We start from the raw sequence: 14,104 nt of genomic DNA, 5'->3' as shown, positions 1-14,104 counted from the left end.
ACATTATGGAAGATTTGTGGCCGTTCCCACTATAATAGCTAAAACCTAGATACTGTAAAGGGAATTTGCTGACAATTTCAGTCAAATTGATCAACTCTGAACCGAGAATTTAGTGATTGATTGAATTTTCGGCCTAGCCTCGATCAGTATTACTAAAGTCGGCACGATGAAAATATAGTCTCGATTATCCATTTCATGATTTAAATCATGAATGAAAGTTGAGCATACTAATGAATATGAATGCACACGTATGCATTCAATTTTTATTGTAATTCTAATCAGTTATATGCGGCGAATTATGTGTGTTTGAAGATTGAATGGCAGTCTCTTGGGCCTGGTTTTAAAATGTTCATTATGTCTGAGTTATCAGGAGTCGGTATTTTCACGATAAGATAACAACGCTAATATTAATTGAAATGAACCAATATTAAATTTTTATATTTTGTAGATTATTGATAATAATACCTACCTACTTTAAAGATGTAACCTCGTGGGTTATCTCCAGGTCATCCGGTTTCCTCTCACTGCTAAAGACCCCTAGGCGCAAGCGAATTATTGAAATAAAATTGAACCATATGTTGGTCCCGAGGTGACCTAGTTTGTGTCGAGCGGTTTCAATCACAAGCATGTACGTGGCAAGGAACAGGATGGCCAGCCCAACCTCGTAGGTTTACTCCGGATTCTCCCCCCCCCCCTCAACTTCTAGCGAATTGTACCATGTCAGTCACTAAATGGCCTGGTTTGTGTCGGTTGGACATTAAGCCCCCCCCCCTCTCTCTCTCTCTCTCTCTCTCTCTCTCTCAGTATTTAAGTTAACAATGATGTTTTGTTTTTGAAGGTTTAACCCAGTTGCTACTATATTAAATAATGTGAAAGATGCGATGAGACTGATGAAGGCATATCCTGATTTTGTAGTTGGTTATGATTTAGTTGGTCAGGAAGGAATTGGTAACACGTTACTATATTATATTGATGATCTACTGTATCCTTCCCAACAACAACCTCCAGTTCATCTACCTTATTTCTTCCATGGCGGTGAAACAGGTATGTTACAAAGAATACATCGACTGGAATGGGGTTTAACGTCCTACTGTTCTTCTCAAATCGGACTAATATAAAATAACTATACCCCTCGGTCGTAAATTCGCATAGATGTTATGTATGCACTTTGAGAATGCACGTTATATATTATCTGTCATGCCATTGTACATGAAATGAAATGGAGTTTAACGTCCTACTGTTCTGCTCCGACTGGGCTAATGATGACGGACACATGTCATGCAGTGTGCTATGAGGGAAATTTTACCCGGACAACAGCACTATGCTTTCTTAACATCTGATACCACATCTCAATGATATGACTTTCAAATTAAGCGATTTTTTTGTACGCCCATATGAAAATTGTCGTCATCCACTTTGGATGCACTAGGGGCTGATCTGTCGGATTCACAAGGGGATGGTCTGTTGGATGCACTAGGTGTTGATGTTCATGGGCCGAAGATTATCATTACATATTCGATAACCGACCTTAGACGTCACCTTAGACAATATTATTGTGGGCGGAGTCGACGGAAAGGTCGATTACTGCCAAAGCCATAGGCCTTGATCAATATTAAAAATCATGTCGACAATCTGATATTATCACGTTTTCAATTGCTACTTTTGACGTCTTGTAAATGCCCCAGTCATCGTTTTTTTGCATGGCTTTTTAACCAGGTACACTAGTTGACTAAAACTGGTGATCTTAAACAGCGTGTTGGAAAACCGACCTGGAAATTAAATGAAATGAGTTTTAACACCCTACGGTTCTGCACCTGACAATAAGCTCTCCAATCTGTTTTAGAAGATTTGATACCACTTCTCAAAGTTCATCAAGCTACCATGGTATGTTTGTATTACAGATTGGAAAGATACGCGGGTTGATGAAAATCTAATCGATGCTATTTTATTGAATACAAGTCGTATAGGGCATGCCTTCGCTCTCAATAAACACCCGTATATCATGCAAGTCATGTCTGAAAGAGGTATTGCTGTTGAGGTTAATCCTATATCTAATCAGGTACGTGTAATTAATTTACAATACATTCTCCATATAGAGATTTAAAGCCAGGAATGAATGAATGAATGAGGTTTAACGTCCTACTTGCCTGTACCGACTGGGATTATAAACACTGGTATACTACATACAATGATGTGCTATGGAGAGGAAGTTTGCCCGCACAGCAGTTGTATTTGCCCGTGTAGACGGGGCCTAGGTGTTTTGTCCCATCCGATCTATAGACGCTGTTTGGTGCCAGGTCATCAATCCTGCACCACGGACAACGGGAACCGCGTTGAGAAATCCTTGAAGTTTAGGAGTAGGACTATAATATATCGCTTTTCGTGTGAATTTAGTACTTTGGGCATATCGTTATTCTAGTGAATTTAGTACTTTATTTGGACCATGCGTTGTAACCGGGCCATATTATGTATTCCGAAGTCGTTTAGCTGAGAAATTGTTAGCGTATTGTGGTTGAGCATCTCCATTGACTTGTTTGTTTTGCAGTATGACCAAACGATTATATTTGATGTTTTTAGGTATTAAAATTAGTGGCTGATATCAGAAATCATCCGGCTGCTCTGCTGATGACCGGAAAATTTCCTGTTGTCGTAAGCTCTGACGATCCAGCTGTATGGAATGCAAAACCCCTCTCTCACGATTTCTACATGGCATTTATGGCGCTGGCTGGGGAAGATGAAGGAATCAAAATTTTGAAACAATTAGCCATAAATTCTATCAAGTTAGTAATCTTTTTACTTTGTTACCTTAACATGGAGTAGGTAGAACCTCGCGGGGCACATTAATTCTCATAAACAGAGAGAGAGAGAGAGAGACAGAGAGAGAGAGAGATGGGTTTAACGTCCACTTGACACAAACTAGGTCAATTCGGGACTAACACATGGTTCAATTTTATTTTAATAATTCTCTGTTTAGGTAAACGATAGATAGCGAGGTTGACAAGTAAAGTGTTGTCACATCGTTCGTATGGAATGCGGTCTACCCTTATAAATTAAGCACAGGCGCAAACGCTGCTGTTGTTGCAAAAGTCCCACGCTAACATTGAACATGTGGCCAACGAAAAATCACTCAAAATGATCAAAGTGTTGTGTTAATTTGTTACAGGTTCAGTGCCATGACAGACAAAGAAAAAAAGGCGGCTTTGGCATCATGGAATGTACAGTGGGACAAATTTATCAATGATTGGAATACTTATAATAATAACTCCCAACACGTATCGCGTTCGGATCACACAGTCAAAATTATTGGTTAATCCATATACGTATATTCAATAAAACCTATATTAAGCGACCACATAAGGAAATTAATCAAAGTGTCCGTGATTTATGTGGTCGTTTAATACGGGGACATGGTTTTAGTCGTACTAATCACTGAGAAGTATTTTGATTAATTTTCCAATTATCCGTATTGTTTTTATGAAATCATTTAAATTTTGAACATGATGTGTGGAGGCATAGCATCAGATTCAATTGACCACAACAAACACCGGTGATTAGCAGGGTGGGTATATTTTATGTGAAATACATGTAACGACCATCCAACAAGTAGGCCTGTCTTAAACGTCACACGAGTGTCGATCAGTATCAGATAAACAACGAATAATAGAGATGCCCTTAATATATGTTGAATCTAATAGTTGATCTTTTGTATATTCATACGATTTGCTAACTGTAGACAAGCAGTATAAGTTTAGTATGTGTTTTACCTTGAAGCCGGAAGATTTTACTTTGGACAAAATGAAATGAAATGCAGGGCTGTTTACCCTGACACCGGTACATGGAATGGTATTGGGTGACAATTAAAACCGTGTGCTTGATTATTTTGTTATCATATATTTTTAAATTCGAATATTTAAATAAAATCCCCTGACGGTGTCTTTAACTATTGTTATATTGATTGACTTGTGGAGATATATGATTTTATAAATAAGGACTGGTTTGGGCTGTAATATACACGATGATGAATTGAATAGTAGAGGTTAAAAAGGGTTAATAGTAACAATTAATTAATACATACATGAAATGAGGTTTTACGTCCGGCTAATAAAGACGGACATATGCCATGTAGTTTGTTATGAGGGAAATTTTATCCGGACAAGGGCGCTAGGCCCTAATCTTACATCGAATTCCAAATGTCAATGGTTCGTTTAATTATAATGAATAAGTATATGGCAATTTATAAAGTTTTAATGACAATACTTTAATTAATCAATTATTGTATAATAGTCATGACAATGATGGTTTATTACGGGTTCAAATGATTATTTTATCCAAATTATTACGATTTAATTGATCTTTTATTGTAGAATATTCATAACATTGATTGTAAAAGATGCATTATGTAAGAGCTAAATCTATTGAAGTATAACGTTGCCAATATTATTTCAATGTTTACGGCGCAAAATGCATGTCAGCAGTTCAAATACGTATTTTAGTTTTACAATTTGCAATTTCCATTGCTCCACAATACCATTGTCACAGTGTTGAAATATATTGGCAACGTTATTCTTCCATAACTGTCCAACCTCGTGGGTTTTCTCCGGGTTCTCCGGTTTCCTCCCACTGCTAAAGACCCCTACGCGCAAGCAAATTATGTAAATAAAATTAAACCTTATGTTAGTCCCGAAATGACCTAGTTTGTGTCGAGTGGACTTTAATCCCCATTTCTCTCTCTCTTCCATAAAAATCTGCCCACGGCAGGTCTTTATTTTGGCTTCAAATGTTATACAAACTATTATTTAGATATTATAAACATGATAAGCCCAGAACATTGGATGGCATAGATTGAATTGGATTAGAACGCCCGTTAGATTAAAATAAAATAACGATAAAATGGATAATTGAGACTGAATCTCGTTCTTCCAGTACCGTTGCTACGATAATAAACAACCAATGATACACCTCCCAAGACTCATAACTTCGCTGTAATAAAGTAATTTGACTAAGATTTTCAAAATATTCATTTTACATTATTTATTTTTGAACTATTATAGCAAAAACGACCAGCTCTTTATGTAAATCGTACATAATGCATCTTTAACTAAGGGTTCGAATAAATTGAAATATCCTTTATAACTCATTATAATTTATTCAATCGTTTATTGTTCAATGATGGGTTAATATGGGCTTAAATAAACTACAATATCCATTACAAATTGTCCATTATAAGTTAGTATAATTTGATTAATCTGTTATTGTGCAATAGGTACGACAATGTTACGGGATCCAATGGATTATTATGAAATGGCCAAATTATTTTTAACTTAGTATAATTTAGTTAATTTTTTATTATACAACAATGTTGCCAATGATTGGTTAATACGGGTTCCAATATCCAGAATTAATCGTTTTAATTTATTAAAATGTATTTAATCTTTTATTGTACATAAAATTATTTATGATTATTATTTATTGATTGTGAATATTGTAGCTGGGTATACGTTTTCTTTTTTGAACACTTTGTTCCTAAAACAGTGGTTCAGTTTGTGCTCATTGGTCTGCAGGGTTCGCTTGTCGACCAATCATAACTGCAAAACGAAATAGGTACACATATGGGTTATGAGAATCTACTTAATGACAACCAAGGCTTGGTCGTATAACCTAATAGTTTGGATGCAGCTATGGCGGGTGTGGCGCCAGGCAGGGTAAGCTTACTCTTCCGAACACCTGTTACCACTGTTTGTCGTGTATTTTGTACACGAGGAGCAGTCCATTTGCTGATTACACTATTTAGCTTGAATACACTATTTTGCCTATAACGTTTTTTAGGACTTCGAATTCTGTCTTATGGTTTGGATTGTTCGTACTTGGTTTTATTTTATTTTTTTATAGAACGATTATCAAGACATCATTTTACAGAAAACCCACTGTACCCCAGTAGCAATAGTATATAAGCTAATAATGCTCGGCACGATTGCTTCATGAATATGGTTCAGGTGTCACTACGTGTAGAGAAATACATAGAATCATTTTGATTGTTCCACACAGTGAAATATTCCCTTGACCCTCTTGATGCACACATTTGGCTTTCGCACTATTGATTTGTCTGATGAGTGGCACCCGTCGACACGTCAACCAAACCGCCGTTCAATTGACTTCAAATGTTTCTAATGGGTGACTCCTGTCGACACATCAGTCAATTCGTCTGTCAAATGTTTTGTGTAAACGAGGACGTATTTGGTAAAATAATTTAATAAACATATATAAAATTTGAATTATTTTGTCTCCGTTTTGTTTGAGGTGGGGGAGGGGCGAATGGTTATTGAAATAAAATTGAACCATGTGTTAGTCCCGAAATGACCTAGTTTGTGTCGAGTGGACGTTAAACCCCATCTCTCTCTCTCTCTCTCTCTCTCTCTTTCCCTCCCTCTCTCTATCTCCCGTCTCTATTTTGTAAATATACGTCTAATCACAGGAGTCTGACCTTCTATCCGTATTTATATGCATACACCATGTCCAACCAGACAATATATAATAAAAAACAACAGGAATGCAATGCCTGTTGAAGACTCGATTTTATCTGCTCCGCTTCGGCTCGTTTTTTTCAACAATTCGTAATATGTCAGGCAATCAAACACAAAAACCTAACCAACCTCTAAAGTCTTGTATACTTCCGCCTCAAAATGATGACTATTCACCAAAACCTGGCAGAAAATGTATATGCAAACCCTCTTCTTCGATTCTACACCCAAAAGTCAACAAAAATCGCCATGCAAAGGGAGGAAAATGGAAAAGGGAGAGAAAAACTAAAAATATCTTTGGCACTTGTTTCAATGGTCTAGTCACTGCGGATTGGTTTTGTGTGACGTCAACGCATGGCGGCAGTGACAAAATGGAAATGGACGAAAGTAATGTAAATATTGGAAACAAGTGGCTATGATATCGTTTTGTGGGAGTATTTATGCAAATCCAAACGACTAGATTGAAGAAAAAACATATCTGAGGGAATCGACAGAGGTTTGATTGCCTGACATTACGAATTGTTGAAAAAAAAACGAGCCGAAGGGAGAGCAGGTAAAATCGAGTCTTCAACAGGCATTGCATTCCTGTTGTTTTTTATTATATATTGTCTGGTTGGACATGGTGTATGCATGTATATACGAATAGAAGGTCAGACTCCTGTGGTCTAATCCTGAAAAATGTTGTGCAGAAAATGAATGTTGTAAGTTATGTAGGTCGATTAGAACCTGATCAGTGTATTTTCATATTTTGGATCTAGCTTATTTTCAGAAGATAGCATTCAAATCCAACAGAACGTAAAATAACTGAATTTCTCCAATTTTAAGCACAAACATCATTTTTGGGTAGTCTTTTTAGCAATTCACAGAAGCCTTATATCTAGACATAATATGTCACCTTTTTTGGTTTAAAGGCTGTTTTATGTCACTGATATTTGTTTAAAAGGCTGTCTGCGTTCAACATTTCAAGTCGGTTTAGTTCCACAATCTAATAACACATACCTTTTATAAGCAAAATTGAATTTCCTTTTAAAAAGCCACAAAATATAGCTAGGGTTAATGAGGGACATTTTACCCCGATAGCGGCGTATATACCCGGTCTTCATTAACTCGATCTGTGCAGTAAAGTAGGACGTTAACCGCAATAATTGACCAGCCTCTCAGTATATTATTTCTGCAACGACCGGGCTACTGAAGACGGGCATAATATATTGAGCTATGCGAGAACTTTTGCTTGAACAGAAACTGATTTTTCTCCGCGTCCTCCGTTTCCTCCCACTGCTAAAGACCCCTAAGTGCCAGCGAATTATCCAAATAAAATTAAACCATATGTTAGTCCCGCGCAAGCGAATTATTTAAATAAAATTAAACCATATGTCAGACCCGAAATAACCTAGTTTGTGTCGAGTGGAAGTTACCCCCCCTTCCCTCTCTCTCCATCTCTCTCTCTTTCTCTCTCTCTCTCTCTGTCTCTCTCAACTAACAAATGGAAACCGAACCGGAAATCCCAAGGAACCTTCTCGGCCAACAGCAAGGCCACCAATAATACTTACGCATTTTTAAATTTTGCAGTGGCGGTCTGAATCCTTTAAACTGCCACATAATAGTTAATTCCCTTGTTTCTGTTCTTTTCTGTAGAAAATTACTCAACAGTATACGTGTCAGTCAAAGTTTGCAAATTTGAAGTCAACATGTTGTTAGTCAAAACGAATTTATATCGACATATATTCATATTATATGATTCATTCGTGTCTCTAGCCAGTCACAGCCACTCAAAGTCGGATATTTACAGTTTCTTGTATAGTACAGCAGGACACGAGTACGAAAAAGTAAAGTCATGAAACACAATGGACGAGATATAATTTGATAATTTTTATTCTAGTTTAAACAACAATGGATCCTTGTGATTGTGTGTAGTGCCTTTAACTCATGATAAATTATCATGGAATCAACAAATTGATATGAATCGTCACCAAAAGCAAATTTAATCGAATCATCGATCCTTTACGGTAAGTCTATCTACAATTGAAAACGAAATTCCGTCGTCTAAGAAGTATATGATATATAAGCAGTAATTGTATTCCATAAAATTGTGACCTGTATATTGTTTATTATCGTAGCAATGATGCTTGGCAGTCCAGACAATTTAAGTTAAATCTTATCAAACCTTCAAACATTCATATTTTCCATCAGAATAAAGACATTTGACTGAAATTTTCAATATATTCATCTTTTATTATCTTTTTTAAAACTATTGTGACCAGAACAGCCATCTCTTTATCGAAACCTTACACAATACGTTTAAAATCTAACTTTTAAATCAAATGTTTTTTTTTAAAACTTCAGGCAGTTTGAAGATTCGGTGATGAGTGACGACAACCGTCTTGTAATATTTTATATATTACACAGAGTATCGTCAATATATAAGATATCATAAAACTAGTTCTTGTATATCATTCGACTATAAACAGAGATTAGAATAAACATGGCCAACGAACTGAACAGCTTTAGTTGCAGCATATGTCTTAATGAATTTAATAAACCTAAAATAATAGACTGTCATCATACGTTCTGTGAATCATGTCTTGCTAATTACGTAGCCAATGCCGTGGTCAATAACGAGTTTCTCTGTCCACTATGTAGAAAGGAAATCACGGTGCCTGATGGAGGAGTAAAGGCGTTCCCGGTGAACTTTTACATTACAGACACACCCCAAATATCTTGTCAACAGCCAGTCGAACGTCAACAGACTTCTAGACATATGTGTACTTTACATTTGAGAGAAAGGGAACTATTTTGTTGTAATTGTTGTGAAGCAGTATGTATCAAATGCTTTATATCAGAACACCCCGGTCATTTCCTAGAAACTGTTCACGTTGCTGAGAATATACTCATAGGAAAACTTACACTGTTGAGAGAAGATATTCAGGCTAATATTTTGAAATATCAAGAAATGTTGGCCCCTCCGACTAAAACGGTTTTGATTAAATTAAATGGTGAATGGCTAACCCTCAGTAAAGAGGAATCAAAGGCGTGGTTATGTGAAGTGATAAGGGAATCGGAAGTCCAGGAAAGGAGAATATCAACGATCTTAGGAAACTGCAATCTAAGCGATATGCTAGACGAAAACCGTGAGTTCGGACTTATAATGGACAATGAGTTGCACACAGCAGTTGGTGCAAACGATGTAAAATTGGATCGAAGGGATGAACTGAATTCATCATTCAGATTACGTGACGAAATTAGTCATATACCACCAATTGAGGATGGTGTCCATTCGTCCGAATTGGATATAAATCTGCTACCGCAAAGTTTAAGAGGAGACATAGTTCACACCCCTGAACCCGGGCAATCCGATAACTGCCATGGTAATACAATGGTGCACAGCTTTGATGTAACTGCCATTGGTAGGGTCAAAAAACTATTGACCAGTCCAACATGTTTCATTGGGGGAGAATTATGGTCTTTGGGATGTATTTGCGACTATCAACATCGAAAAGCACCGCAATTAAGAATATCTCTTAAACGCATAACGAGTAATTCATCATCATTGTTCGCCAGATTTACAGTGGTACTCAGTGGAAGAACCAAATCCCGAAAAAACGAAAATGAATTTTATTTTACCCCACATTCAAACTGTTACAAATGGAGTGATTCACGAATGAAGTATGGCTACATCTCGAATCCCGCAAATGGCTATGTGAACCATGACAATAAAATAACCATAACTGTTATTTTCCATCAGTTCATGGTTAATCGTACACCTAGCTCTGGTATTACTTCATCTCGAGAACCAATGCGCTATACACCAAATACTGAAAGCGAAAATGAAAGAAGTTTGCACAATAGAACCGATCGATATGGTGTTGATGGCGACATACATATAGTATTGATTAGATTGATTTTAACAATAATAGTTTTTCTTTTGTATATTAGTGTTGCCCCATATATATATTTATATAAAACGTGTACGATGTCAGCTCGTAAGACGTTTGTCGCAATACTCTGCATTTTTGTAATTTTTGTTCAGATAGAAAATTGTTTTTGTTAATTGTAAATTGGACGATGTACATATTTAGTTACTGCTGCTCTAGTATATAATATTATTTATTGTATTTATTCTTTAGTATAATGTATAATGTATAATGTGGTCATATATTGTCGTTGCCCTCGAGCGTCCGTCCGTCCGGCGTCCACGCTCTAGAGGCTAAAGTTAATATCCACTTGAATTTATACACAGTGTTTAAGATCATGAGACGAAGAAGTTTATTAATTTTCAACGATTTGCGATAATTACCGCAAGAGTTATGGCCCTTGGTCACTTTGAAAAATCTTTTGGACGCTGTCCAAATCTTTTCAACGATTTCTGATAAATGAGTTGTTACTCGTAATCATATTTTAGTGTATTATAAATGATTCATTACCACCAAAGCCAAAATATGCAACAACTCATGTTGACTGCCCGGACGATTTAGCTGCCGTGAGTGTATGTTTCGTTGCCTGGCAACCTATCTTTAATTATTTTAACTTAATTAATCTTTTATTGTACATTAATGGTGCCAATGATGGGTTAATACCGGTTCAAATATCCAGATATAATCTTTTTAATTTATTCAAATTTATTTAATCTTTTATTGTACATAGAATTATTTATTGATTGTGAATATTGTAGATTGGTATACTTATTCCTTTTTGAACAATTTGTTTCTAAAACAGTGCCAGTGGTATAGTTTGTGTTCATTGATTGGTCTGCAGAGTTCGCTTGTCAACCAATCAAAACTACAAAACGAAATAGGTACACACATGGGTTATGAGAATCTACTTCATGACAACCAAAGCTTGGTCGTATATAGAACGATTATCAAGACATAATTTTACAGAAAACCCACTGTACCCCAGTAGCAATTGTAAATAACCTAATAATGCGCGCCACGATTGCTTCGTGAATATGGTACAGGCGCCACTACGCGTAGAGAAATACATAGAAACTTTATAGTCCCATGGTACCCTCGATGCACATATTTGGCTTCCACAGTATTGATATGTCTCATGGGTGACACCTATCGACACGTCAACCAAATCGCTGTTCAATTGACTTAGAAGTTCAAATGTTTTGTGTAAACGAAGACATATTTTGATGGTAAAATAATTGAAATAAAGGTAATAAAATTTTAATTGATGTGTCTCCATTTTATAAATATACGTCTCATCCTAAAAAATATTGAGAACAGAAAAAAGGTGTTTTTGAGTTCATAGATTGGTTAGAACCTGATCAGAATATTTTCATTTTCAGAGTATTTCAGAGTATCTGAATTTCTTATATATTTAGTACAAACCATCATTTTTGGGTCATTCAAAGTAAAGGAAGCCACTGAAGCTGTTTATCTTGATCTATGTCACTATTATTGCTCACAACATATCAAATATTACAGTTTAATAATCCAACATTATCTGTAACATTCAATGACTTTTAAATGAGAAACAGCCACAAAAAGCAACGCGGCTAATGAAGATGGGGCTAGACAACATGTCTTGCCATATGACATTTTACACAGACAACGGCGTCTGTAGGTTAGATATGGGAAGTAAAATCAACCAAAAACTTCTCACATCCCACGTGTGACGCATGATCTCTCCTCTGCTACATATTTTATTAGAATTGTGATCGTCTAGTACTAGTATTGCCTCTGGTTATATTTGTAATTTTCTTCTTATGGCTAGGACCCCTTTTCACGTTGTGTATTTTCTTCTTACTATCTCAATAGTTAAGACGTTTATCTACCAGGAATAACACTGCAACAGTTCGTTTCTGCATTCTATATCAAGCACTGGATACTTAGGTTACAAGCTTATGTCACATTGGAATACTTAAAATTAACATCTTTCTCTCCAACCCCTAATTCACAGATCGAGTTTACCGGTGGAACACACAACATCATATGGCTCTCCTACAAATCACTCAGATGGTGTCTCTTGAACATCAGCGGTCCATCCCGAATCTACATGATCCTCTCTAAGAATCTAACGGCTATCTATCTAAAGTCTATAGGATCAAAATCAGTCATATAACATTGACATTGTCCTTGAGACAGCTCTGTCAATTATTTAATTGGACAAATATTACGTAATTAATTATGACGATTGCTTACTAAGCCCCATGACGTCAAGAACCACCTTACATGGACAGTAGAAACTTACCACCAGAAGTGTCAGACGGGTTACTTTGCTATTAATCAAGAATTAAATGTGTATGAAATTATAACTGTTTTTATATATTCTTCAAAAAAAGGTAGGCGATATTCAGAAACAATACAAAACTTCGGAAATGCACTGCTTTTTTTTATTAGAGGTAACCAGTGTATGTTAATAACAGGCCATTTGGCTGCACATGAACATAAACGGTTCATATGGGTGGCTTATCTGACGGCCCCATTACACTCGCAAAGAGATACACCATCAAAAGTGAAAATGGACGTTTTTGATTTTTGTCTTAATAATGAGTAATTGCTCCACCAATCCTCGGACATTCAGCAATTCGTCGTGGCAATCTGACCCACTCCTCTTGCAGTGCCACGGCCAATTCTTGCAGTGTTGTCGGTTGACGTTGACGTTAACGAACACGTCTCTCGATCAAATTAAACGTAACACACTAAAGCAAAGATATGCTAAACCCTTTCTTGAATCGTCAAATTATACAATGAAACCCTCCCACGTCTATGGCGCTATTGCGTGCGCATGTGTAGCTCAGTGGTTCTATTGGAGCAATAAGTTCTTCATCTGTGAACATACTCTCAAAGCATGTCAAGTGTCCATGACTATTTATCATAACACAACCTACATAGGTATTTGCATTTCAATATCCCCTACTTTTTTTGAAGATTATATAGAAACCTACCACTCATTTAATTTGAGTGCGTGAGATATAATTTCCCTATAATTAGTTAAAGCCACAGTTAATATAATGCTGGTATTAATTTAAAGGGCAAAAAGTTCTACCAATTTTACTACATGTGTACTCGTCTTCATCTTCATTATGCCGGGCTAAGTGGGTAAGACTCTGGCTCGCTAGCCTGGAGGTCGGGTGTTCGATCCCTGCATTGGTGGTTTCCCCTTTTTAGAGGTGCAGGACGGAAGGCCTGTCAAAGTCAGCTGTCTAGTCGTTCGGATGGGACGAAAAACCGAGGTCCCGTGGATACATTGGCATGCATGTAAAAGACCTCTTGGCAGGTGAAATTCGATATAAGAGTAGTCCATAGTGCCGCTGCCCGGGCAAAATTTCCCTCATAACACACTGTATGGCGTATGTCCGTCTTCATTACCCCGTTGGAGCAGAACAGTAGGACGTTAAACCCCATTTCATTTCATTTCATTATCCCGGGTGCACAAAATTAGACCGTAAAAATCCAGTTTATTCATTCACGGACAGCACCTCAACTTCAACAGTCATGGGTTAGTTTTACGTGCACGCTAGGGTGTATATGGACTCTGGGTTTTCGTGCCACTCGAACGAGTAGATACTGTTGCATTTAAGGCCCTGTGTCATGCACCGCTGACAAGAGGAAACCCATCGCGCCGGATCGAAACCCGAG

General features: G+C 36.8%; 2 protein-coding genes across 2 annotated transcripts in view; both read left to right on the top strand.

Annotated features, from left to right (window-relative positions):
* Positions 1-6,272, top strand: part of LOC126825669 (adenosine deaminase AGSA) — a 32,543-nt gene extending 26,271 nt beyond the window's left edge. Inside the window, exons 6-9 of the mRNA XM_050555422.1 lie at positions 839-1,044; positions 1,902-2,059; positions 2,578-2,780; positions 3,164-6,272. Coding sequence (XP_050411379.1) covers positions 839-1,044; positions 1,902-2,059; positions 2,578-2,780; positions 3,164-3,311 — 715 coding nt within the window. The 3' untranslated portion in view covers positions 3,312-6,272. The remainder of the gene's footprint in view (positions 1-838; positions 1,045-1,901; positions 2,060-2,577; positions 2,781-3,163) is intronic.
* A 253-nt stretch (positions 6,273-6,525) lies between these two features.
* On the top strand, positions 6,526-11,679 carry LOC126825670 (tripartite motif-containing 13). The gene is made up of 2 exons (XM_050555423.2): positions 6,526-8,524; positions 8,862-11,679. Exon 2 carries the CDS (start codon positions 9,001-9,003, stop codon positions 10,564-10,566), a length of 1,566 nt encoding a protein of 521 aa, XP_050411380.1. The 5' UTR covers positions 6,526-8,524; positions 8,862-9,000; the 3' UTR covers positions 10,567-11,679.
* Positions 11,680-14,104: the final 2,425 nt, after the last annotated feature.

The sequence above is a fragment of the Patella vulgata genome, chromosome 6 (assembly GCF_932274485.2).
Source record: "Patella vulgata chromosome 6, xgPatVulg1.2, whole genome shotgun sequence".
NCBI lineage: Eukaryota > Metazoa > Mollusca > Gastropoda > Patellidae > Patella > Patella vulgata.
This window is presented reverse-complemented; position numbering and strand designations above follow the sequence as displayed.